This window comes from Misgurnus anguillicaudatus, chromosome 22 (assembly GCF_027580225.2).
Source record: "Misgurnus anguillicaudatus chromosome 22, ASM2758022v2, whole genome shotgun sequence".
Lineage (NCBI taxonomy): Eukaryota > Metazoa > Chordata > Actinopteri > Cypriniformes > Cobitidae > Misgurnus > Misgurnus anguillicaudatus.
The window spans coordinates 10,267,586-10,293,277 of record NC_073358.2 but is presented as its reverse complement, the minus strand read 5'-3'; the positions used below and the strand labels follow the sequence as shown (position 1 = coordinate 10,293,277).

Genomic DNA, 25,692 nt, shown 5'->3' with positions numbered 1-25,692 from the left:
TGTTGTTGTTATAAGGTTGGCTAGCTTATGGTCATTCATTAAACCATGAAAGCTAATTTACACTCAAGATACCAAACAACTAAACTTAACCACATGCAGGTTAATGTTATCTACCATATTGCACTCTATCTACAATGATCATGTTCAAGCAGGGCCAAAAGGTCACATGCCAGTAACACTGAAGACATTACCATCCTTGTTAATAATGTCACCAACTATCTTTGTAAGCATTAAAGGCTTCGAAAGCATGTGCCAGAAGCATGCCAGTTCAACAGAAAAACAGAAACCATAATGTAACTCAGCCAGAATGAACATTTTTCGGTTCCTGAAAGTATTTGCCTCAATGAATACTGTGTGCACATTGCGCCCTGCCCTGCCCTTTACTGTATGTACAGCCTTTCAATGCTCATACGTTTTGTGATGTATAGCTGGTGTCAGTTTTGCATCTAGGTAATGTAGTAAATCTAGACACGTGTATTTGGTTTCGCTTTATTGCCTCCTTTCCCTGTTTGGAGCACTGTTTGAATTCCAGCTATCTTTATAGTTCACCCTTGGTCTTCAAAACACAACACAAACTGCACTGAGACTCCACACAGAGAATCTAACAGACTCTGGCCTTCAGATTTTATTACATTTGTGAAGGGCACCACTAAACCGGCAAGATTGTTACGATATACTTGAAATTCGACTTAGTTACCCCAGTACAACTCTGCAGCCAAAAGTATAACCTGGTAAACAGTGCAATCGAATAGCATGTGCTATGATAAACCTTCTTACAAGGCATATATAATTGTGTACACCTGTAATTAAAATTTGTTAATTTCCTAAAGCGTCATTCTGTCAAAGAAATAAATTAAAGCCAACTGGCAAATTCTTTTAAATGTCTCTCGTTGTGGCATGTTAGCGTTACATTCGAAGGCGGTTTGACGTTTCCAAAATAAACAGCACACAATGGACCCTTTTGATCTCCGAGTCCCAATATTTCTAAGATCATGATTTATTTATTGTCTTTTAGGCACATTTATCATTTCCATCTCCCCAAAAATAGACTCGAGATATGCTGACCATGTTTAACTTTTACCGAGCTATAATGAATCCAAATGTAAATTCGTATTTAAATATAACAGCAGTTTCATATTTATTTGTACTGTACCTATCACAAGCAAAACAAAAAAATCTAGTCAGGGACCGAAATGAATCCCTTATGTTATACCATTAATCATCTACAAACAAAACTCAAATGTTGGGTACACTCTGTCTTGGCCGCATGTAAAACATAAATTTGTAAATAAATGTAATAAGTTCAAGACTTTTTACATTTCAACAGTAATGGGTAAACTCTGTTTACTCATTACTGATCATTATATAAACAACCATCAATATGCACATCAGATCAATAATTACACTATCAACATTACATCACAATGCACATATGATGCAACCACTTAGTACAAACAATAAAGTGAAATATATTGAAAACTGGTACTAATAATTGTGCTTGACAAGGCAGATAAACAATTAAGCAGTGAGATTTATTTGAAAAGTAACTATGTGATATTTTTAAACGTATACTTTAACAACAAATACCTTATTGTTTAAGTTATAAAGCCTTATACCATATTAATAAAGCCATTCAAGACTCATGCATATGTCCATACGTCTATGTCTCTTAAAAAAATCTAATTTTATAAACAAAAATGCAACTGAAATTATATGAAAGAAAAAAGTTAAAAGACTGTATTTCACAATATCTATAAGTGATTGTAATGCACTAAATATTCAGCAAAACTAAAAGGTCTATTTTTGGCTTTTGTATGCATATACAAATATAAAACATGCATCTATAAAAGTTGCTCACTTATAGAGTAACTTACAGGTCGGTAAAGCCAAAACACAAACGTGAGAGCACACCATGTCCTCTTGCCATTACAGCTGCTCAAAACCTTAAAACATACATGTACACATACATATACGCGATTTAAAACCCGATATTTACTTAATTTAATAGTTGCACAAAAGGGAACAACAGGTCTTATGCAAGACGGCGCCGGTTTTACCATATGACCCACAGCTTTTTTCATAAACTAAACCATAGCTTCCATTTTTATTGATGGTGTATAAAAACAATTTGTCATGCACATAAACGGTGAATTTACGCGACGTTGCTTTACCTGCACATCCTCACGTTTTACAAAAGCGTTATATGAATAGAAGGCCAGTATCAGCTACAAATTAGTGATAAAAAAATATAAAAACTGCGGGAAATGTTTTGACATAGATATATAATTGCAATTACACAAAAAGCAAAAAGAAGACAAAAAGGTTGGAGAGTAATGTATTTTTCTTTAGGTTTACATAAGGTGTACATTAATGTACGACAAGTCTATACATTCCCTTCTGCCAACCACGTAACGTGTCTGAATACCAAACTTTTTATCGTTAAGGTGAGAATAATTATGATGGGATTGATTCTCTAGAGAATTTCATGTCCTTACTACTCGTAAACAGTTCAAAACAAGCCAAAAATATATACGTGTGCTTCACACAGGGTTAACTTTAACACAGATTTATTAGACTGTATAATCTCCTCCTTTAACAAAAACAACCGACTTTCATTTTATACACCGTGACATTTCACTTGAAAATTCCTTAAGGCTTAGAGAAGTAATGATTAACCGTTAAAATATGCATGTGTGTATATATACATAGTTGTGTTTAATCAATAAGTTAAGGCCAGCAGTAAATAATACTTCAGAGGCCACACAGCCAACACACTGTCGGGTTAGCAAATAAAAAAATAATAAAAGGTGAGAACAACCGAACCAACTTCAACAACGACAATTAAAAACACTATATTATATAGTGCTACAATATAACAAAGTTTTCTTTATTCCAGCTCACAGACATCCCATAATCACCGTCAAGAGCATCTTCCCACATAAACGACATCCTTTACCATGTCACTCGCTATAAATAAACAGATTATATAAGCCAGGCATTTTATAACACGGCATTATACTTTAGCTTGCACGCGCATTTGTGAATGATAAATTAATGAACAAGCGACTGGTGCGTTTGTTCCTCTACGGGCCAATGTCACGCTTCTCATACCCGCCGTCTCGTGCCACACACAGATAACAATACTGCCCTCGGACCGCCGCTTCAAGGCCCCGTAGCTCCAAAAATTAAAAACTAGCTTAAGTTTGTTGGGTTAAAATGGCCGTGTGTTTTATTGTTTGCTTATAGCCTACAAATGCGTGCGTTACGGGCAACAAGCTGGCAGTTCGCGACGCGGAGTCAAAAGGAGGTCATTCAGTAAGTAAAACGCATTAGAAAACGAGGCAGATGGGCATTTGTCTTTCCCCCCTGAAACTAGGCTACTATTTCGGTTTCTTTACGCACTCGGATAAGCGACTGAAATTTCGCTCACTTCTTGCGTATCCCAATTTAATGATGCCAAATAACGGACGTAGTAAAAGCGCCACATACACTCCCTCCCAAACTCCGTACTTTCTCCGAACAAGTACAACACATAGGCTACGTAAAACAACAACATCCAGAACAATATTACGTTCGTCTCCGTTAGCCCGAAACCAAAGGCTACGGTGCACATCTACCGGGGTCAATAAAATATTCGCACCAGCCCTGAAAATTTGAGATAAGCGAGTGGATTTTGTCAAACAGCTCTTTTCCATCTCGTCTAGTGATGAAATTGAACATGTTAGATTGTAGCACTCGCGCGCTTTAAACCTTGTTTTTTTATTCGATCAAATATTTTGGTGGTAAGCAGGGAAGTCCCTAGCGGCTCCGTTTGAGTCGTATTGTGCTTTTCGTGCTGTACAGTGGTTCAGTGTTGTACCTCTTACACTTGCGTAGAAAAGAATAATGCTGATAAAAACTACATCCAAAGTGTCCTTAACCCGACAACTTTTCAAGAATTAGAAAATGAGCGACGAGACAAGAAATAATAGGGTCCTTTTACCTGAGACGTCACTTCAGACAACCACGCGCCTTTTTGTTTAATGTCAGATGTTTAAGAGGGCTCCCTACAAACCATACAATCCCGAGTGACAATCCAAATACAATTTCATTAAGTTTTACTTCCACCGTGGTTTGCGTGCGAAATACTGACTATAATAAAAGCGGAATCCTTGCTTTTGCGATAGACGAGCATATGTTTCACGCTTAAGTTTTCTCCCATATCATATCAGGGGTAATGCAAGCGATTACACTTCTTATAAATAGACTAACATAAATAGTAGAAGCGCCCACCCCCTCCCAATTTCTCTTACCTGCTGTTCTAAGGGTCTTTTTTCTCCAGTGGCTACAGCGCTTCACAGCTTTCCCGGTTTTCCCCGGCAAGGACTGAGTTTATTAATATTGTCCCTTACTTTGTTTCATTTCTCACTTCCATCTTCTTTCATCTCATCAATAAACACACGCTGCAGCCTACCTTCAGAGAGGACATCACGCAGATCGCTCGCGCCCTCCCATTTTTTCACGATTCGTCGAAGATTTTGGGCGGCCACGCCTTTCTGCTGGCGATTGGAACAGAATGGACTTTCTTGAAGCACGTAGGTCGCGATATAAATCGTTCAACATGACTTTACCCCAATCGTTGAGGCGCACGCCCTCCCTATCCGCGCGGCGTGGAGCGCTGAAACCGTCTCCATTGTGGCTCTGAAAGTGAAACTATGTTGCCCTTTGCGCGATTGTTACGTTTGAACCATCATGGATACTGTGCATCCTCAGTTTCTGAAAGATGGGTCACGGGACGAGCGCACCGTTTTCCGTTAACTATTGCTCGTGATTCCCACTCTTGAGGAGTTTTGTATTATGCCTCGATTTCCGAACGTGAATCAAGCACGCGCACTAATGCGCGTAATTCGCATCTTTTGGCTTTTATACGCGCGAATCAAACTCCCAGAAGTCCACCGTCCCATCCTCGATCAAAGGGGCAGTTACGAGGATCGTGCGCGGGGATGGTTTATAGACTTTAGATTGGTTAAGGGCGACGTCAGTACAGTTCTTAAAATTTCATCGGGGCAATCGCATTGGATAACGCGTCCGCTCGTCAGCGTGCGAACCAACAAGCTAGATTGCTCGCCGTGCCTTTTACTTTCTACGCATTTCTATTTTCTCATTTATTTATTTTTTAACGTCCCCGGCTGACCTCAGGCCAGCGTAGGGAGAGCGCTGACGGTATTGCCGGCCAATCAGAAGAAGAGAGGCGACACCAATTTTTTGGTTCGCCAATGCGTTCGCGGAGTCATTGTGAGTGACACGAAATAACGCCATAGTATTGCACGAGTCCCCTACTACCCCGGGCGCCCCCTCCCACACCCCCCCCTCTAGAAAAAGACAGGTGTGTGCGTGTGCACGCGCGCGCGCGGTCGTCTGTAGTCTAGACTAGGAATAATCAGCACACGAGACGAAGTGATTTTTAGTTCAGCCACTAAATTTGACGTCTATTTACTGTTACTGTTTGCGCTTACAAATCGCGTTACAATTATTAGCAATAACAACATAATCCTCGATTTTTTTAATCGTGTCGTTTGATGGTCTGATGACGGGGATGACCTGAAATAAACGTAGGTTACACAAATAATATATTATGTTTAGATATTGTAATCAGACATGTGTAGTGTTAATTGTGACTAAAATCGTCCATTATAAGGTGTTGTTTTGACAAAAAGACTATTGGAAAAATACTGTAATAGGCTATACATTAACATTTACTGTACTAACGAATATAGTAAATTGTAGTTTATTATAGTAATTAGTATACTTGTTAATGTGTCCTTAAGTATTCTGTAATATTAGTAAATTTATAAACTGTACTGTAGTAGCACCTGCACTTTATGTTTACTATGATTCAAAAACACTATAATATAGTCATTTAACTAGTTTACAATAATAATACTACTACAGTAAATTTAATTTGGGCAACAACCAGTTAATTCTTCCCTATTTATTGATTATTTATTTTAAGCCTCGACCTTGGCCCATGTAAATATTTCGTCACATACAACAATCCATCTCTATATCACTGAGCTTTCCGGTTTGGTGCCCACTTTTCTTGATAATGAGTTCCCCCTGCCGGATACACACCCGAACAACAGCGTGTTTTAACCGGGGGTTCACCGGGGGACACGCGTACCGTCTGCCCTACATAGCGCGCACCCTTTGTAGGCCGAAGTGTCAGCTAAGGACGACTCGCAACCTAGAAACCGACGGTTCGCTCCTCCCTCCCTCTCACTCCCTCCCCTCGTCATTCGAATTGTAAACGCTGACTGAAGGTCTCTTGAGGTAAAAACTTTTCCAAACACACACACAACCGCAAACTTTTACTGCAAAGCTGACAATGTTTAAAACGAACATAGTTGTATGTTTATAAATAAAAAACTAAACCCCTCACTAGTCTTTATCACAGGCGCTATCCTGGGCAACTGCTGTCTTCTCGCCTATGACATCATCCGTGTCCTTTGTGTACAGTTGCCAGGGGTTACGGGGTGACATTTCAAGTGCCTTAGATATATTTCACACACGCGCGCTCCCGTTTCTGTATTCAAGGGGTTAAAGGTACTAAACTTTTCTTTTGTTGTTGTTTTTTTTTAAAGTAACGCATTTCACAAGTCACAAAGTGAACACTGAAAATGTGAGTAATGTTGCAAAGCAAAAGTAAAGTTTAATGTTGGTTGCAGCATAAACTTTATGAGATGGCAGATTCGGGTGTGCTTATCACAGAGTCTGTTCGTCCGAGCCCGGTGTGTACGGAACCGTACGAGCGCTCGGTGCGCTATATGGAAAGCAACAATATTCTTCAGATTTTCCAGGTGAGGATAAACAAAGCATTGATATTTAACTTACTTACGATGAAAATGGTAGACAGAGATGAATTGCTCAGCACAAAATGGCGAAGGAAAGATATAGCCTACTTCAATAAACTTTGCTTGTTTGTAGCTTCTACCTCAAGCAGTTAACGTTAAACGACGACACGTTGTTTCATAACTGTTGCGCATCACTTAACAATAATAATAGCAATCTTTGTCTACAAACAGTCAGTGTGACCAGATGTGATTATTAACTCCAGCCCTGTTTAATATGAAGAGATTCAGAATCAAACTGTTTCTCATTAAAAACTGTCCTCAATATTTTTCTCTTTGTCCTCTTTTAGGAGATCACAGAGAATCTGATATTGAATAGACCTGACGATCCTCTCCAGTTCATGTTAGAACAGGTATCCTTTTTAATTTTATTCTTCATTCTAATGTTTTATGCTCTTATATGCCGATTTCATTTGATTATTTTCGGCCAGACTATATACAAATGTGTGGTATTCAAATGTTTCTTCATGACCTGACAATATATACCAGTCGTTTATACTTGTTTGATATGTAAAAAAAAAGGAGAATGTTTAATATTTTGCATACTACTCTAGTCACTATCATGGGATGACAATTGTTAACACTTTATTACAAGGTTGTATTTGTTAACATTAATGCAATAGGTAACATGAACTAACAATGAACAATACTTATACAGCATTTATTAATCTTAGTTCATGTTTATTTCAGCATTTAGGTATACATTTTAAAATTGAAAGTTGCAACTATTAACATTAGTTAATGCACCATGAAGTAACATGAATAACTGTATTGGCATTAACTAAGATTAATAAATGCGGTATTGATCAATGTTAGTACATGTTAGCTAGTGCATTTATTGATGTTGACAAAACACAAACTTATTGTAAAGTGTTACCAAACCATTAAATGTGTGAATGGGGTTCTCAGCATTTATAAACATCATTTGGATGCATTTTTTCCTCCTCCGATGAAATAGTTATGATTTACAGTTGCAATTTGTGAAAAGTTATTATACATCACTAATCACAACTTACTTTAAAAACTTTTGCAGGTGCAAATGAAGATTAAAATCCGCGACGAGTCACGTAATACATTTCTGAAATCATAATGAATTTCAAAACAAATTAACAAGGACCTTGCAGAAAAACTGAAAGTGTTTATGCTTATTGATTCAGTGATTCAGCATTGTTGTTTCCAAGCAACTGTTTTTGGAATTTTGTAGAATTATTTATTTTTGTTTTTTCCAATTGTATGACACGTTCTATTGTATTACACACACTCATTCGCTTTCAAATCATGCTGTATGGTCTCAATAAAGTAGTTTTTGAGTGTATTTGACAAAGAAAAATATTTTAATAGGTAAACATTTCAGGTAAAAATCTCTATAAGCAATTACTGACCGATTTTTATTATTATTATTTCAGAATCACAATGGAAAGATTTGCATGTGTTCTTTTCTTTTTCCTATAAGTGAACTATAGTCAAAACATTTTGCAGTCTATACATACCAGGTTTTCTCAGGCAAATAGTTCGCTGGACATTTGCCACATGCACAAAAGCAGCTGGCTTTTACACTGTACTCAAATTTCCATGATGGATTTTGACTGCATAAGTAAAGGACGTCTTTGTTTATAGTTGGCTCCTCTTACAGTGTGTTCTGTAGTTATCTACCGTACATTCTCTCTGGTGGATCATCTGGTGTTTCAAAACCAGTTTAGCATAAGATTTCACTCCAATTTCATAAAACAGAAAACTCAAGGGATGCTATACGTTTGATTCTTTTCTCGACTCACATTTTTCTGGGATTAGTACAGCTCTTGCATTTACTATCTTCTGTAGTATATTAGGACATTGCAATGAGGATATTCAATGCGGTTCTGTTTCTGTAAAATTCACCATCATCAAAGATGCAATGCCAATCGTATAAATTTGATAATAAATGCATTTGTCTGTTCAACTGGATTTGTGTGTTTACATTTGCATTTATTTGATATTCACAGTTCCCATCTGCTTTAATGAGTTTAACATGTATAACAAGTTCTAATGTATATGTACTAACTGCGGAAAATATGCAAATAGAAATATAAACCATGACTAATGAAAACAAATACTTTGGTGTCCTTAAATGACTTTTGCATTTGAAACTATTTTCAGTTGAAACACATATTGTACAGGTTCACGTTACATATAAAGTATTTTTATTATATATTTTTTGGAAGGAATATACATACAATAAATCCCATTTGATTATTAAGGGCAGATAACAATGTTAATGTTTTTGGTTACAATAACTGACAGCTTTCATAATCACTGCCTGATTCAAAAAGTATCGCCCAAATTATTCTGCTTTACAGTTTCTATATAACAAAATATTCATTATATTTCCCATTTTTTGCCATCTCAACATCACATAGTTTTCTTTATAAATCTCTAACTAGTTAACCGCATAATTTGAAAATATTAAAACTGTAATTACAGACCAACAAAAGGTAGAGCAGAATAGGAATTAATGTTGGAAATATCCAGGTCTTATTTGAAACCGTCTTGAAACCATACTTTAAACATTTGTACAAATCGATTTGTACAGTTTTGTATACAATACTGAAAATAAAAAAGTATGACAATAAAACAAAACACTGCAGAATAAATAAATGATGGTTGTTGCCATTTTTGTACAAAAACAATTGTAATAGTTGAATGTTCTTGTTGGTAGTCATGCTCAATGTCATATTCAATCATGTAGATTAAAGACATTTTATATTTTCAATTGTAAACAAGCAAGATAAAATAGCAACAGACATTAAAGCTTTTGGGAAAGGAATGGGTCCATTTCAGTTGGGATACAGTATGGACATACATTTGGTATTGACATACGGGAGTCTGCTAAATTTCCTAGGCATCTCCTGAGGCATGTTTTAGTTCTCAAAGAGTAACATAGAAATACATATCTAGTATAAATCCTTAGCAGCAGCATTTTACACAAAGCTCAATACTTACAATACTTCTGTTTTATCAGGAAAGGCACCTTGATTTCCGAGCATCATGTGTGTTCTGTTATGTATGCATGATAACCCCTAAACATTCTTTAGTTATCACTCGATGGTCACTCAATTTGCCTGTTACTTCTGTTGTCAAATATCATGGACCTCCTCTGTGGCTGGTAGAAGCAACTGGTCGAGGTTTCCAGCCTCTGTCCGCTCTTTGGCAAAGTCATTTTGTTACGCATAGTCACCCCCTCAGGAGTACTGAAGTTTTCGGCAAGTTCCTTTGCGTAGACATCAAACGGTGAGACTTCGGCTTTAATAGGTGACAGGGCCAGTTTATCATCTCCTCCTCCCGAATGATAGTCTATGATTGGAAACGGGGGGCTGAAGAGAATAAGGCTTTGAGGCCTCGGACGGTTTCTGAAGGACGATCTTTGAAGCAACGATGAACGTTCGGGTCTAGGGCGGTCCATAAACGTGTCCCCGTTAGCAGATCGCTTCCTTCGCAGTACTGGGAGATCTGGGATGGGTGTTGGTTTCCAAGTCTCATTTACGTTCTCCTTGGACATCTGGCGTGGTGGCTCACAACTCTTCTGCTCCTCTTTGGAATTTCGGACTTTCTGGAGAGGTGGCGCAGAACCGGCTTTCCCCAGCTTGCTCTTTACAGGTTTCTTATTGGTGGGGCTTTTATGGCTTTGCTCAGAAGGTGGGGGATGAGGTATGTGGCTGTACTGAATTTTTGGTGGAATAACAGGCACAGCTTTGGCCTGACAGGTTTTAATCATGAACGCAGTGCGAACCGAAGAAACGCTAACTGGTGCCGAGTTGCGTCGCATGGGTGCCTGAGAGCAGCTTAGGAACAGGTCCAACTCCAGAGATGATCCACCAGGATGCTCTTGTGGGTCCAACGCTTCCCGTGCATTTTGTTTTAGGTAGTGACAATTTGAAATGTCTCTGACACCTTTGTGTCCCAAATCAAGGTTTAGGGAGCATGGTCTGTGTCTGGGTATAAGGTTTTCGTTATGTCTTTCCTTGACACAGGACTCGTGTGATGCCTGACGGTGAAATCTCTGAGAGGGAGAAGAGTGTTTCTGTTTTCCTTTGCTTACATTTTGCAGTCCAGTGGTCTTGCTTGGATCTACGGATGTCTTGAACACCCTAATCTGTGGATTCTCTCGTTGACTTTTACCTTTGAGCTCAACGTTTTCAGAAAGCTTCGTTATCTGTGCCAAACAAGGTACATTTACATCTGCACATCTTTCATTTTCCTTCTGGACGTTGGAGTTTCCAAGTTTGGCAACAGCAGTCACAGGAACAGATGTTTGAGATGATGTAATGTCATTAGCCACAGCTGGGTCTTTAGCTTTGACTCTTTGGCTGTTGGGCAACTGGTCTACTTTTGGTCTGTCAAGAGCTTTGCCCTGAGTTGCTTGACATGGTATAGTTTTTCTTGGTGCGAATAAGTGATCCTCAAGTTTCGGTGAGTGCAGAGGGCTCGTCACCCATTGCTTGTCGGTACAGAAGTCCTCCCATGGTTCCACCTGATCCAATCCCCCCAAATGACTCCCCCATGTGTCTCCCGCATCATCCTGACACAAAGTGTCCAAAGTAAGATGTTGCTCATTCAGACATGTTGAGAGTCTTTCCAAACTTCCCTTGATTCTTCCCGTTAAGTCAAGTTTCCTGGTTTCATGACTAACCTCCTTATTTCCCCGCACACTAATATCCTGCATCGCTAACATTTCCTTTGATCCAGAGAACAGATCAGTATGGACGTCCGATTTTACTTCACTGCTCGATTCACTTCTATAAGCATCATCTTTCCGATCAAGATCTGGTTTTAACTCCTCTTCACCTAAAGGCCACGGATCGGCATCTTGGAGAATATCTGTTTCCTTGAGATGGAGAAATGGGGAAAATTCCAGACTGTTTGTCATTGTGTCCTGTGATTCTTGGCTCGTGTGATCAGTCCTTTCAACATTGTGATCCAGGTAATTCCAGCCACCATCACACGACAACAATCTTTCAGGGAAAGGCTTTAACAAAGTAACACCAGAATTTTCAACCTTCAAGTCTTTGGTTTGTTCCAGAATGAGTTCCTTTGATGAGAGAGTGTTTGTGGGCAAACTACTTCTCCTTTTTGCTTGGGCATTCAGCATATCATCATTTCCAGTGATATTGGCAAAGCTGGATTTCACAGTCTCATTAAGTGTGTTTGTTTTACCATCAGCGACAGTAAACTTCTGATGGATGCCAGACGATGACTGCTCGCTGTTTACCTCGATGTCCTGTCAAACATAGAGACAAAAGAAGAAAGAGAGATGGGCTGATTCGAGCCATTTCTGCAAACAATGCTATTTCTAAGGCCAACATGATGTAATTCTAAGATGATTGTAACATTCTAAGATGATTGTGATTTGTAAAAGCGATAGTTCAGTGAAATATGACAATTACCTCATGCCTTACTCACCCTCAAGCCAACCGAGATACACATGTCCATCATCTTTCAGACGAACACAATTTGAGTTTTGTTCAGTAAATGTCTTGGCTCTTCCAAGATTTATAATGGTAGAAAACAATGTCCATGACTTTTAAGCCCGAAAATGCATCTATCCTTTTACAGAAGCTATCCACACGGCTCCAGGGAGTTAATAAAGGCCTTCTTAGGATATTCGATGTGACTTTGTAAAAAAAATATCCATATTTAAAACTTTCTAAACTATAAAACCTAGTTTCCGCCCATATCCAATGCGCATTCACTAGAGAGTGGCCTAGGATATGATGAGTAAGTTCCAGTGAGAATAGACTCGTGCGAAAATCATGCATTGTGAGTTGATTTAGCTACAGAGAGGGATAACTCAATATCCTCTGGTCTTATATTGAAATCCTCCACTATTTCCTTGGTTTAGACTTCTGTTTTGGTATCTCCTCTGTTTCTACACATTTGTCACTACGCATTGTATGCTACGTCCTAATGCGCATTGGCCACCAACCAAAGTTAGTTATTATAGTTTATAAAGTTTTAAATATGGATATTACCCTCAGAAGGTCTTTATTAACACATTGGAGAAATGTGGGTTACTTCTGTGAATGATGGATGCACTTTTTTGCGCTTAAAAGTCCTGCATCCCATTTTTTTACCATTAAAAAGCCCGGAAGAGCCAGGATGACATTTTCTAAAATAACTCAAACTGTGTGCGTCTGAAATGTATCTCGATTCTCGGATGGCTTGAGGATGAGTAAATCATGGGGTTATTTTCATTATTTCCCAGAGTATTGCTTTAAAAGCATTTTTTTAACATAATTTGTGGAGTTGAATAAGAAGGGGTAAAATTGTATTACTGTATATATTACCACTACAGTTGGTGCTACATACAGTTTGTCTCATCACACTGTAAAAATACTTTTAAATTTTTGTTGAATCAACTCGGATTTACAAGTCATTTTAACTTACTATTATTTATCTTGACTAGAGATGAGTTGTTATAACTACAGGTGAGTCGTTATAACTTATAAAATTAAGTTGACTTTTCTCAACTATAGTTTAAAAGTTGTGACAACTCATCTCTGTTGAGATGACTTGTAAATCTGAGTTGATTTAACAAAAAAATTTAAGGCAGCAAAGTATTTTTTTACAGTGCAGTTTAAATCATACCAGTTTGTCCAATTTTTTGATGTCCTGTTGTGATTCCAGTTCATCTCCAAAGGTTTGATTCTTGTTTTTGGTATCGACTGTTGCTTTAGTTTCAGATGGCAACCGGGGCTCAAAATTCTGCACACTGGCGATAAGTTCTCTCACTTCTGCGTCCGTGCCTGATGAAGTACAGAGAAATCAGTTGCACAATCAAGACAAAATACAACCTGAGCCCTAACCCAGTATGATCTGAATAGTTAACTGAAGGTCAACGGAAAGTAATTCAATTGCAAAAACAATGTATAATGTGTCAGGCTGGTTATTGTTCCCAAGCATATGCTCAAACTGTTTTGGAGGACTCGACCTCTGAATGTTTTACTTTTAAGTTTGTGATGCCGCCATAGTGAATTTCACATAGATGAAAGTGAGGCTTTAAGGAGACAGACGTATAGGCTGTGCAAAGGTCCTGGATTACATTTCATTTTTAACTTTCACAGCTGTTCGCTGAACATTCTATCCACTGAAATGTTTTGGAAAGATGTTTCATCAGCTGAACATTTAAATAACAATACAATGTGGAGAACACACTGTACCCCTGTTCCCTCCAGCCCTGTTTTTACTCCATTGAAACATTTTATAGTTTGCTCAGTATTTTAAACTGGAATAAGTGTTTTACAAGTACACACTTTATCTTTACACTAATGCTATTTTGCTTACAATATGATTCATGAAAAAATTATTATTATTTTGATAATTTGCATCAAAGTAATTGACGAAGTCAGGATTAAAATACATTACACTATAGCTGATAAATACATTTGTTCTCTCTCTCTCTCTCTCTCTCTCTCTCTCTCTCTCACACACACACACACACACATACACAAAGTAAGCATCATACCCTCTGTTGTGCCCAGAGTAATGTCATCTCTGTCATCCCCAGTCTGATTATCTTCATTTTCTTTTGGAAAAGAGCTGTTGTTGCTATAGTTACTGCCTTCACTGCTGTCACCGAGCGAGTGCTCCCTGTGCCCGGTACTGCCAGTGGCACCTCCCAGTCCAGCCTCCCAGTCTGTAAACCCGAAATTCAGACCTCCGCTGCTGATGGGAACTCTGAATCCAGCGCTGCCTATACTTTCGCTGCGACGGGGTCCCGAAGGCCCAGCCTCCCTGGAGGGATTAAAGAGTCCCGCTAAAGCTCGGTCTCGTTCTTTCCCTGGCGCCCTGCAGGGGGTACTATTAGAGTTAATGACCGCAGACACACGCAGAGGTACGGACACAGCGAACGGTTCGGAAATATTCAGGGCCTTCCGTTGATGCCTCGGTGAGGACTCCAGTGGAAACAGGCTACCTGGAAAAGACGGCCTTGATGATCCGTTATTGGTCGATCCTGAATACAACATCCTGCGGTTTTTGGGAGACGTCGGCTGGCAGCCACTGCGGTCATCGCCTTTGAAAACTTTCAGCTGTTCTGGAAGTGTTTTTTGCAGAGGAGATGAAGAAGACGAAGGAGATGCATCTGGAGGGCCTTTCTCATTCCGACGTCCTCCTGAGGCCGTATGTTGCTCTGACTCCCATTTTGTATCTTTCTCGTTTAGGTTGTAGTCGATGTCTGAGCCCAGTGTTCTGGATTTGAGAGCTGGCATGAAGATACCATTGCTTCCCCCTGCTGTGGATGCTTTGTCCTCATCTGAATGAAAGTGAAAAAGAAAAATCCAGTGGTCACACCCTTATTGCCACAGACAAACTACAGACAGTGCAGTTAAAACAAAAACAGTACTCTTTATTATTTGGGCAAAAATATGAAAATAGAAACAACAGTGTTATTAGTAAAAAAAAATCTGTGTGTTAATAAACCCATATTAAACAATAATAAAGCAAGTATTCAACATTTTGTCAGAAATATATAGGCCTTTGTATTGCAGCTAGAGCAACTCCTATTGTAAGCAATTTCAAGTAACCTAATAAAATGTAGAAACAAAACAATAACACTATTACATTCATTAATACTGTAGTAGGTTAAAGGACAAGTTCGGTATTTTACACCTGAAACCCTGCCTTCAGACCGCTTACTATGAAACAGAACGGTTTTGACTGAAACCCGGACAAACGATGCTGGCCCGAGAATTCTGGTTTTCCGTTGTATCAGCCCCCACCTCTACAATGGCTGCATAGGGGCACTGCAACAATCCTTCCCAAAATGCATTAAACTTTCGCTTACAAAGACGTGAGACTCACCGAGTGGTAAGGGCTGCAAAAGATGCTTTCCAACAGCTGTTTTAGCATTCGTTGTAAACTTGTGGACCTATTTTTCCAAACGCCTCACACCTGTACATTCTTCCATTGAGAGCTTGAATAATAGACACTCCAGCCCAGTTGGTGGCAATAATTCACCTTTGCCAATTGCAAGAATACAAACAACGTTACCAGCGCAGAGTAATACCGTACCTCACAGCACATCTAATACAAGTCAATGGAGTTGGACAAAACTACGATAAAACCTGTTAGAAAGCATCTTTTGCAACGATCCTTGCTTGAGCACATCAGTGAACACCCCCGACCACTCAATGAGTTTTACGTCTTTGTAAACGAAAGTTCCATGCATTCCAGGAAGGACCGTTCCAGTGCACACATGCACCCATTGTAGAGGTGGGGGGGGGTAATAAAACAAACACCCGAAAAGTCTCTGGCCAGCATCATATGTCCAAACCTCAGTCAAAATCGCTCCACCTCACCATAAACAATCAGAAAACAGGTCTTCAAGTGCAAAATACCGAACTGTCCTCCAATAATACAGTAAGAGAACACAGAAGTACATTAGAAGACAGTGAGGTTGGAGAGAGAGGACAATGAGCTACATGACAGGACACTGAGGGGATAGAGAGGTATATAAGTGGACATTAAAGTAAAAGAGAGGACAGGGATAGAGAGGTATATAACAGAACAGTGAGGTACATGATTGGACAGTAAGAGGATAAAGATATATGTAACGGGACAGTGAGGTATATGATTGGATAATGAGTGGGCAGAGAGGTATGTAACAGGACAGTGAGGGGATAGAGAGGTATGTAACAGGACAGTGAGGTACATGATTGGACAGTAAAAGGGTAAATAAGTATGTAACGGGATAGTGAGGTATATGATTGGATAATGAGTGGGTGGAGAGGTGTGTAACAGGACAGTAAGGGGATAAAGAGGTATGAAACAGGACAGTGGATGATTGGACAGTGAGGGGATAGAAAGGTATGTAACAGGACAGTGAGGTAACATGACTGGACAATGAGGGGATAGATAGGTATGTAACAGGACAGTGAGGGGATAGATAGGTATGTAACAGGACAGTGAGGTAACATGATTGGACAGTGAGGGGATAGATAGGTATGTAAGAGGACAGTGAGGTACATGATTGGACAGTGAGGGGATAGATAGGTATGTAACAGGACAGTGAGGGGACAGATAGGTATGTAACAGGACAGTGAGGTAACATGACTGGACAATGAGGGGATAGATAGGTATGTAACAGGACAGTGAGGTACATGATTGGACAGGACAGTGAGGTACATGATTGGACAGTGAGGGGATAGATAGGTATGTAAGAGGACAGTGAGGTAACATGACTGGACAATGAGGGGATAGATAGGTATGTAACAGGACAGTGAGGGGATAGATAGGTATGTAACAGGACAGTGAGGTAACATGATTGGACAGTGAGGGGATAGATAGGTATGTAACAGGACAGTGAGGTACATGATTGGACACTGAGGGGATAGATAGGTATGTAACAGGACAGTGAGGTACATGATTGGACAGGACAGTGAGGTACATGATTGGACAGTGAGGGGATAGATAGGTATGTAACAGGACAGTGAGGTACATGATTGGACAATGAGGGGATAGATAAATATGTAACAAGACAGTGAGGTACATGATTGGACAGTAAGTGGTTAGATAGGTATGTAACAGGAAAGTGAGGTAACATGATTGGACAACGAGGGGATAGATAGGTATGTAACAGAAAGTGAGGTACATGATTGGACAGTAAGAGGATAAAGATATATGTAACAGGACAGTGAGGTATATGATTGGACAGTGAGGGGATAGATAGGTAAGTAACAGGACAGTGAGGTACATGATTGGACAGTGAGGGGATAGATAGGTAAGTAACAGGACAGTGAGGTACATGATTGGACAGTGAGGGGATAGATAGGTATGTAACAGGACAGTGAGGTACATGATTGGACAGTAAGTGGTTAGATAGCTATGTAACAGGACAGTGAGGTACATGATTGGACAGTAAGGGGACATTGAGGTAACAGGATTGGACAATGAGGGGATATATTGGTATGTAACAGGACAGTGAGGTACATGATTGCACAGTAAGTGGTTAGAAAGGTATGTAACAGAAAGTGAGGTACATGATTGGACAGTAAGAGGATAAAGATATATGTAACAGGACTTTGATTTATATTATTGGACAGTGAGAGGATAGAGATGTATTTAACCTGACAGTGAGTTATGATTGGACAGTAAGAGGATAAAGATATATGTAACAGGTAAGGGAGATATATGATTGGATAATGAGTGGGTAGAGAGGTATATAGCAGGAGAGTGAGGGGATAGAGAGGTATGTAACCGGACAGTACGGTACATGATTGGACAGTAAGTGGTTAGATAGGTATGTAACAAGACAGTGAGGTACATGATTGGACAGTAAGTGGTTAGATAGGTATGTAAGAGGACAGTGAGGTAACATGATTGGACAGCGAGGGGATAGATAGATATGTAACAGAAAGTGAGGTACATGATTGGACAGTAAGAGGATAAAGATATATGTAACAGGACAGTGAGGTATATGATTGGACAGTTAGGGGATAGATAGATATGTAACAGGACAGTGAGATACATGATTGGACAGTGAGGGGATAGATAATGTAACAGGACAGTGAGATACATGATTGCACAGTAAGTGGTTAGATAGGTATGTAACAGGACAGTGAGGTACATGATTGGACAGTAAGGGGACATTGAGGTAACAGGATTGGACAATGAGGGGATAGATAGGTATGTAACAGGACAGTGAGGTACATGATTGGACAGGATAGATAGGTAGGTAACAGGACAGTGAGTTTATAAATAGGCATCTAACAGGACAGTAATGTTTATAAAGTGAAAAGATAAGGTATGTAAGTGAATTTTAGGTATTTGAGAGGACAGTAAAGTATGAGATTAGAAAGAGAGGATATAGTGAGGTAGATAACAAGACGTGAGAGGGCCATGAGGATACAGTAAGGTACACGATTGGACAGTGAGAGGACAGAGTGGTATGTAACAGGACATTGGGGTATCTGAGAGGACAGGAAAGTATGTGATTAGACACGGTGAGGTAGATAACAGGACAGTGAGATGACACTGAGGAGACAGTGAGGTACATGCATGAGGCTCTGGCACCACCTGCTGGTTGAGAACAGAGAGAGTCCATGCTTTTAGATGGCCGTATCACAGGTTTTTCTGTTTGGGAGACAACAAGCAATCAGAAATGTTTGTCATATTGTTTGTTATATCAAAATCTTTTACTTTATTAAAGAAAAAGGCCAACATTTACTCTACATGAAAAATGGCATTTATATGTTAAGTCTTTTGTAAGTCACACTGGAGAAAGCATCTGGTAAATGTAAACAAGTGGAAACATTTTTGTGTTCTGCAGGGTTTTAAAGAACAGCAATAGTTTTACTCTGAAGGTGAGGATAAGAATAAAGCTATTGTTATCTTTTCACATTTCTCAAAAGCTCAACATCAATAGTACCAACAAATTATGAGAAACATTTAAATGAGATGTTAAACAAAAGCAATTGTTAAACAAAAGACCAATTGTGTTCTTTGTATGTTGGGATGTAAAAACAGTATAATTCAGCTGATAGCAGATGAAAACATCATTTGTACAAACATTAATAAATCAAATTCATACCAACATACAGTACTGTGCAAAAGTCTCTCCGCAACCATGCTACCATTAGATTTGTTGTTTTCGCAATTGTATAGTAATCATATATATTTATTTCTCAGTCTCCTTATCAGAACACAACCAGAATTTACAGGAAATGTGTATGTAGTATTAAAAACTGTATTAAAGTGTAAGCTGAAGTCTCAAGTATTTAGGATAAACTCCTCTTCCACTTGAATAATAGCAGACAATTGCAGGATCTCTCAAACCTAAATAAAATTAATTTCTAATTTTAATCGAATGACTTTAGGACTTCAGTCTCCTCAAAAAAGCTCAAAATGTGTTTCGTGCCAAGAGAGATCACACTAAAAAGTGACTGATGCTTGAAGAAGACATTTAGTTATGACATTTTTTTGTTTTTAATTTTGTGTACATATTTTCTGTTTGTATCTATAAAAAAGAGTGAAAAATAAATATGTATGAACATTAAAACTTTGCTAAAACAACAAAGCTGCTGATGGTGGCCTAAGACTTTTGCATAGTACTGTATATATTTTTAAAAAGTAAAGAGATAAACAATTACAAAAATACATTTTTTATGTGATTCAATCCTGCTGACAGACATTGTTATTCAACATTTATTAAATTAAATTTTACATATTATATTTATATCACATGCTATTATTACAATGTGCTATACAAATAAACTTGCCTTGCCTTACATATTTTTTAAATATACACATAATAAAGCTAAAAGAAAATCAAATTATTTTAAATCTGTCTATTTTTAAAATAATATTTTTGTTGCTCTTTCATTTTTGTTTCATATAAAATATTTATTTCTCCTACCTGACATATTTGGACCTCTCATAAACACACTTCCATTACGACTCAGTTTCCCTTTAGAATCCATGACGGAGCGTCCCAGACTGAAGATAGACTTCCACTTCTTTGACTTTCCAGAGAATTTCCTTCTAATGTTTTGTGAGACAGTTTAAAAAAACAATTAATTTTTCTTTTCATACATAATTAAACCAAGCATTACTAGATACATCTCTATGTTTTAAATGCATGGCTATTGTATACTACAATCCTAATATTTATCGTCTTGATGTTTGAATACATACCGGGCACATGACTGTTGTGTATGATGTGTATTATACCTGCTGTCAGACAGATCTATCACTGTATGATACATAGCAGCAGTGCTGGGATCTGGTAAGCTGTTCTCTCTCTGTCTCTCTCTCATTGCCGGATGATTTGGACTGAGCGAGCGAGCTTGTGCTTCCTCGAGACTCATCAGCTTCATAGGACCGCACTGCATGGTGGCGGGCAAGGTGGCGTATTTCTCCCCACACGCCACACTGGGGCCTATAAAAAAACATAAAAACAATTTTATGTTGCGAAAGATTATTGCAGAGAATTCACATGATTTCTCAGAAGATCTCTTAATAGGGGATAAAGGCCTCATTAAAAGAAAATATGATTTTATTTCTGGTCCCAACATGAGAAAAATATGGTAATCATAAAATGTATTCCTCCTTATTGAAAATTGATGGTGCTAAATTATTATTTGTTTAAAATACATAAAGAAATAAAACCTTTTTTTATCAAACATTTGGGTATAAAAACCATCGTGTTGTCCAGACGGCGATCCCTGTACAAAAATGTACAAAAAATGGCCCCTTGAGCAGTACCCTTCAGAAAGGGTACACTCTAAAAATGTCTGGGTTATTTTTGACCCATAATGGGTAAATATTGGACAGAACACGTGCTTGGTTAAAATTGACCCAATGCTGGGTTATTTTAACCCAACTGCTGGGTCATTAAACCCCATGGTTGCACAACACACAACCCAACATTGGGTCATTTTTAACCCTGCACGTGTCCTGTCCAATATTTACCCATTATGGGTCAAAAATAACCCAGCCATTTTTAGAGTGTATGAAGATATATGTATACATTCGCTACCAATGTATAAGGTACCAATATGAACTCTTTAGGTGCAAAGGTGTACTAAGTGTATCACCCTAGTGACAGCTAGGGACCATTGTTTGACCTTTTTTCTTTTTTTCGAAAAGTGTGTGCTCTTATAACATAATACGATTGGCATTAGACTAATATAATATATAAGTAAATAATTTAGCCTTTAAGTTTACACACAGATGCATGTGTGTTGTTATAACCTGCTCTTTGTGTGTGCTACTTCTCTATTGTTTTGCACGCTAGTACAATTTTGGCTACAGATCTCATGTCATTGTATTTTAAACAGACCCACCCCCCATCATTTCCTGACATTATAAACAGTTATTCATACGTAATAATCACAACATAATCTATCCATCCATCTTGTAAACTTATAACAGCAACTAGATAGTAAAGTAGTGTAAGCTGTAATACTCTGTTTAGATGTATGTGACATGGCTTCAATAGGGTTTGGGCGTCATGACGTCATTACTTGGCGTGGCGGCCATGTTGATTGCCTCCTTTACTGCTACTCGGACTATTGCGCGGGGTATATAGACGTACTTCCTCTCAGTCATGTGTCTTAATTTGATTAATTTGTCATTATTATTTCAACCCTGGTAAACCGTTGCTGTATTAATAATTAAGTAACACTTTACATTAAAAATGACAGATAAGGACAAAACACTTCATTGTGTTTTATTCTATGCAGGAACCCAAACATTAACCTCAACCCCTCAGTATGTGTATACATGACATTTAAATGAGATTTATATATACAACAGTGAAGTATAACATCTGAATATTAATGTATATAGTTTAAGTCAACATTGAACATTGAAAATATGGAAATGTCGCGGTTTACTCACCCAAAATACAGGAAAATTTCAACATTTATCTTTCTGTTGCTATTAGGGTTGAACCAACTAGTCGACAAGTCGACCTTAATGCAAAGTCGTGACTCTTTAAGCTTGATGTCGACTAGTCGCATTAATCACTATACTTTTTTATTTATTGTTGCATTGTTAATGTTAAGTTGCAACATAGGAGCTGTATAATTTAAGCATTGTTATGACGAAATGCATCAATAAAAAATGCTTTAAAACGGGAGTTATTGTTGCATTGTTAACGTTAAGTTGCAACATATGATTTGTATTACATTTATAAATTTAAGTTGCAACATAAGCTGTATAATCAGCATATGTATTAATGTTCTGCTAATAAATTGTGGCATGTTGCAAAGCAATCCCATCTCTTGTTTTTTGTATGATTGACATCAACGACTAGTCAACGTCAACTCGACTTTGATGTCATAACAATCATCTTTAAATAATTTGAAGTCGTTCAACCCCTAGTTGCTATCCCTCTGTTGACAGCAACAATTCGTACTACAAAACTGCTGCATTAATTAAGCGAGTTGTGTAGCGTGGTCGTACTTGACTTTGCTTACAGATTGGCTTGAAATCGTCCTATCACAACAACCACGCTGTTATCTTAATAAGGCTCTTTATTTACTCTTTTTTCATATAGATCCGAACCGTTAATAGTTCCGATTTTGTCCACATACGGGTCCCTGGCTTCCCTATTTAACCCATTTGCGCCTGATGCTGCATGAAGAAACATTACATCTACTGCCGCTTACTTTTATTTCATGTTTCTAAAGTGCTACAGTGGCTTAGATACGTTTTTGGTAGACGTTGACAATTCTTAGTATTTTTTCTGAAAACCCCCAGGAGATAAGGGTAGCGCACAACTTGCTATGGGCGGAAACTATGGTAAAGCAGAACTGTCAGTCAGTTTTTGTAGGCGGAGCTTTATCAGCAGTGCTGAGGAAAGTTACTTTTAAAAGTAATGCATTACAATATTAAGTTACTCCCCAAAAAAGTAACTAATTGCCAGTGGCGGCTCGTGACTGCTCATCCGAGGGGCGCTAATTCAAAATAAGTGCTCGGAGTATAGTGTGTGGTTCCCTTTTAAAAAAATATGTGTTCTGCATGTTGAGAGATCCTGTGTGCTTCACGTGTTTTCTCAAAATAAGAGCCTGCTGCACACACGTCAAAATTGTTTATGATAATGAGATGCTCGCGATCACAAAATACACGCAAGACACTCCCTTAACAGTAAACTTTGATTACGCATGAGATTATGCGAGTATCTGGCAAACGCAAGTGTCTCTTTAATCATAAACTCTTTAGACGCATCTGCAGCAGGCACTTATTTTGACAAGACACGTGATGCACATAGGTTCACTCGACGCGAAGAACACATATTTTGAAAAAAGGAACCACACACATGACAGGCTACATACATGTTGTGAGGAACTTTGCATCGAGTGCCCCCGGAAAAAGAAGTCACCGGCCGCCACTGCTAATTGCATTACTTGGTTACTTTTCATGGAAAGTAATACTTACGTTACTTTTGCGTTACTTTTTCTTACCTAGCTGAGGCTTGCTCTCTATCAAGCCTTGCAGGTGTTTTTATGACTGAGAAGCTCTGCATTTTCCATCACAAAAATGTCAAGCGCTGGCCTGACACATCTGTTTCTGACTCAAACTGTTCCCGCTCAGGCGCGCATAGAGTTTGCGTAATTCTACATGAATACGTTCAGTCTAATTCAATACATTATTATTTTTAAATCAAATTATTTTTTTTAAAAGTAACTCAAATATTAATGTGTACATATAAAAAGTAATGCGTTACTTTACTCGTTACTTCAAAAAAAGTAATATTATTACGTAATGCACGTTACTTGTAATGCGTTACCCCCAACACTGGTTATCAGTGTGACATCACATTAACAAGAGAATGGAACAGCATGTCTAATAAGACTGCTGTGGTTAAATGGGGATTAAAAAAGAAGGAGAGGGTGGTTATTGTCATTGGTGATTGTGTTTATACACAATTATGTCCAAACACCTCGTAAAAGTGGATAATAGGTGCCCTTTAAAATAATCTTTCTTCTTACTGTGCCGTTTCTGTATCCAAGTGTAAGATTAGATACAGAAGAATCTTGACTGTACTTTACAGTCCATTACTTCAGTTACTGTGTAATATTAACTCTACCTTCTCTGGGTTTGGATGGTGGAACATCATGAAAGATCTGATCAGTGTGATTGAGAATAAACTCCACAACCGACTGCTGAATCCGCACCTCGAGAAACGCTACATCACCGTTACAGGTGGACACCTCAACTTCCTTTGAGCTGAAACAAAATAACAATAAATCAGCAGATTACATTGAAGAGTGGCACAAATGCTATGGCACGAGTTACATAATGAAGTATAATATTTAGTGTTTTAAATCCCTCAACAGTGATGCTCGCTTTAGCAATCACCACAAATTAATTATGATAATGGACGATAAACTGAACCATTGCATTGCTCACCGCAGGAGATTTGGAGCCCACACCAGTGCCAGGTTGCGAGAGTGCATGTTGGTCCGGTGACAGAGGGTGGCCAGATGAGCCAAATGTTTGGTGAGGTATTCCAAAGTTCTACATGGAAAAAATACATAATGTATAATTAAGCAAATTTTAATGCATCTAATGAATAAAGTTTTTGATGTACCTGAGATGAGCAGCAGGAAGCTCTTTAATGACGCTCTTCATGTTCCGAAGTTGCTCCTGTTCCTCTTTAAACGACAGGGCATCCTGTGCACAGCAGAAGATGGAGAAACAGAAATGACTCCATCTTGACAAACATTAAAAGTCCATATAGATCAAGATAAACTCACTATTTGTGGCATTCTTCTTTCGAATAAAAGTCATGCACTTTTGAGAGTGTCCAAACGCTTTCTCTTCAAATTTAAGTGTAGTCCTTTCGGATTTATTTTTACAACTTACTGTAAATTTCTTGTAGAGTTCATATGTGAGCAAAGGGTTGGGCAGCTCTCTGAAGTACAGCTTACACAGAGAGCCGACGCAGTGGATGTCCTGAAGATAGACTTCTTTAGTGAGGTCAGGACACAGCTCCGAGCAAAACTCCTGCCTGAATCCACACGGAGAAAAGCCAAGGGTTCACAAAACACACGCAAATCGTGTCAGAGAAATACAGCGAAACAAACAGCGTGCCAACCTGAGTCTCTGAATGTTAGATGTGATTCCTGAAAGTCTGTAGATCCCGTCCACGATGCCATGTTGCTCGATGAACTCTGCACACGTCTTCAGAACCTGTGGAACTACACAAACATCACAAACTAGTGAAACATCTAAAATAAAGGTATCGTGGGAGGCAGAGATGCACACACAAGTGTTAAAATAAACACAAACAGGACAAAACTTTTCAGAATCTCCTGTTTTTTTC

The 25,692-nt window shown here is 38.5% G+C and overlaps 3 protein-coding genes across 8 annotated transcripts in view; 1 reads left to right on the top strand and 2 right to left on the bottom strand.

The window, feature by feature from the left end:
• Window positions 1-6,441, bottom strand: part of zbtb20 (zinc finger and BTB domain containing 20) — a 71,279-nt gene extending 64,838 nt beyond the window's left edge. For 2 of the 5 annotated variants that reach the window (XM_073861080.1, XM_055200850.2), the window contains exon 1: window positions 4,293-4,447. The gene's annotated coding sequence lies outside the window, so the exon portion shown is untranslated. The other 3 variants (XM_055200855.2, XM_055200853.2, XM_055200852.2) reach the window with 3 other exon arrangements.
• On the top strand, window positions 5,398-8,831 carry LOC129441098 (testis-specific expressed protein 55). 2 transcript variants are annotated; one of them, XM_073861081.1, is made up of 4 exons: window positions 5,398-5,591; window positions 6,705-6,836; window positions 7,178-7,240; window positions 7,921-8,831. In XM_073861081.1, exons 2-4 carry the CDS (start codon window positions 6,720-6,722, stop codon window positions 7,975-7,977), a joined length of 237 nt encoding a protein of 78 aa, XP_073717182.1. In that variant the 5' UTR covers window positions 5,398-5,591; window positions 6,705-6,719; the 3' UTR covers window positions 7,978-8,831. The 2 variants fall into 2 exon arrangements, with proteins under 2 accessions (XP_073717182.1, XP_055056831.1); XM_055200856.2 differs by lacking the exon at window positions 5,398-5,591 and having other exon boundaries at window positions 6,589-6,836.
• A 213-nt stretch (window positions 8,832-9,044) lies between these two features.
• The window catches only part of arhgap31 (Rho GTPase activating protein 31), a 29,116-nt gene continuing 12,468 nt past the window's right edge, over window positions 9,045-25,692 (bottom strand). The window contains exons 2-12 of the mRNA XM_055200849.2: window positions 25,465-25,567; window positions 25,233-25,377; window positions 24,958-25,040; window positions 24,777-24,884; window positions 24,454-24,593; window positions 20,589-20,796; window positions 20,275-20,399; window positions 18,936-18,992; window positions 14,386-15,174; window positions 13,509-13,666; window positions 9,045-12,141 (exon numbers count right to left, since the gene is read on the bottom strand). Of these exons, the coding sequence (XP_055056824.2) occupies window positions 9,973-12,141; window positions 13,509-13,666; window positions 14,386-15,174; window positions 18,936-18,992; window positions 20,275-20,399; window positions 20,589-20,796; window positions 24,454-24,593; window positions 24,777-24,884; window positions 24,958-25,040; window positions 25,233-25,377; window positions 25,465-25,567 (4,085 nt within the window). The 3' untranslated portion in view covers window positions 9,045-9,972. The remainder of the gene's footprint in view (window positions 12,142-13,508; window positions 13,667-14,385; window positions 15,175-18,935; window positions 18,993-20,274; window positions 20,400-20,588; window positions 20,797-24,453; window positions 24,594-24,776; window positions 24,885-24,957; window positions 25,041-25,232; window positions 25,378-25,464; window positions 25,568-25,692) is intronic.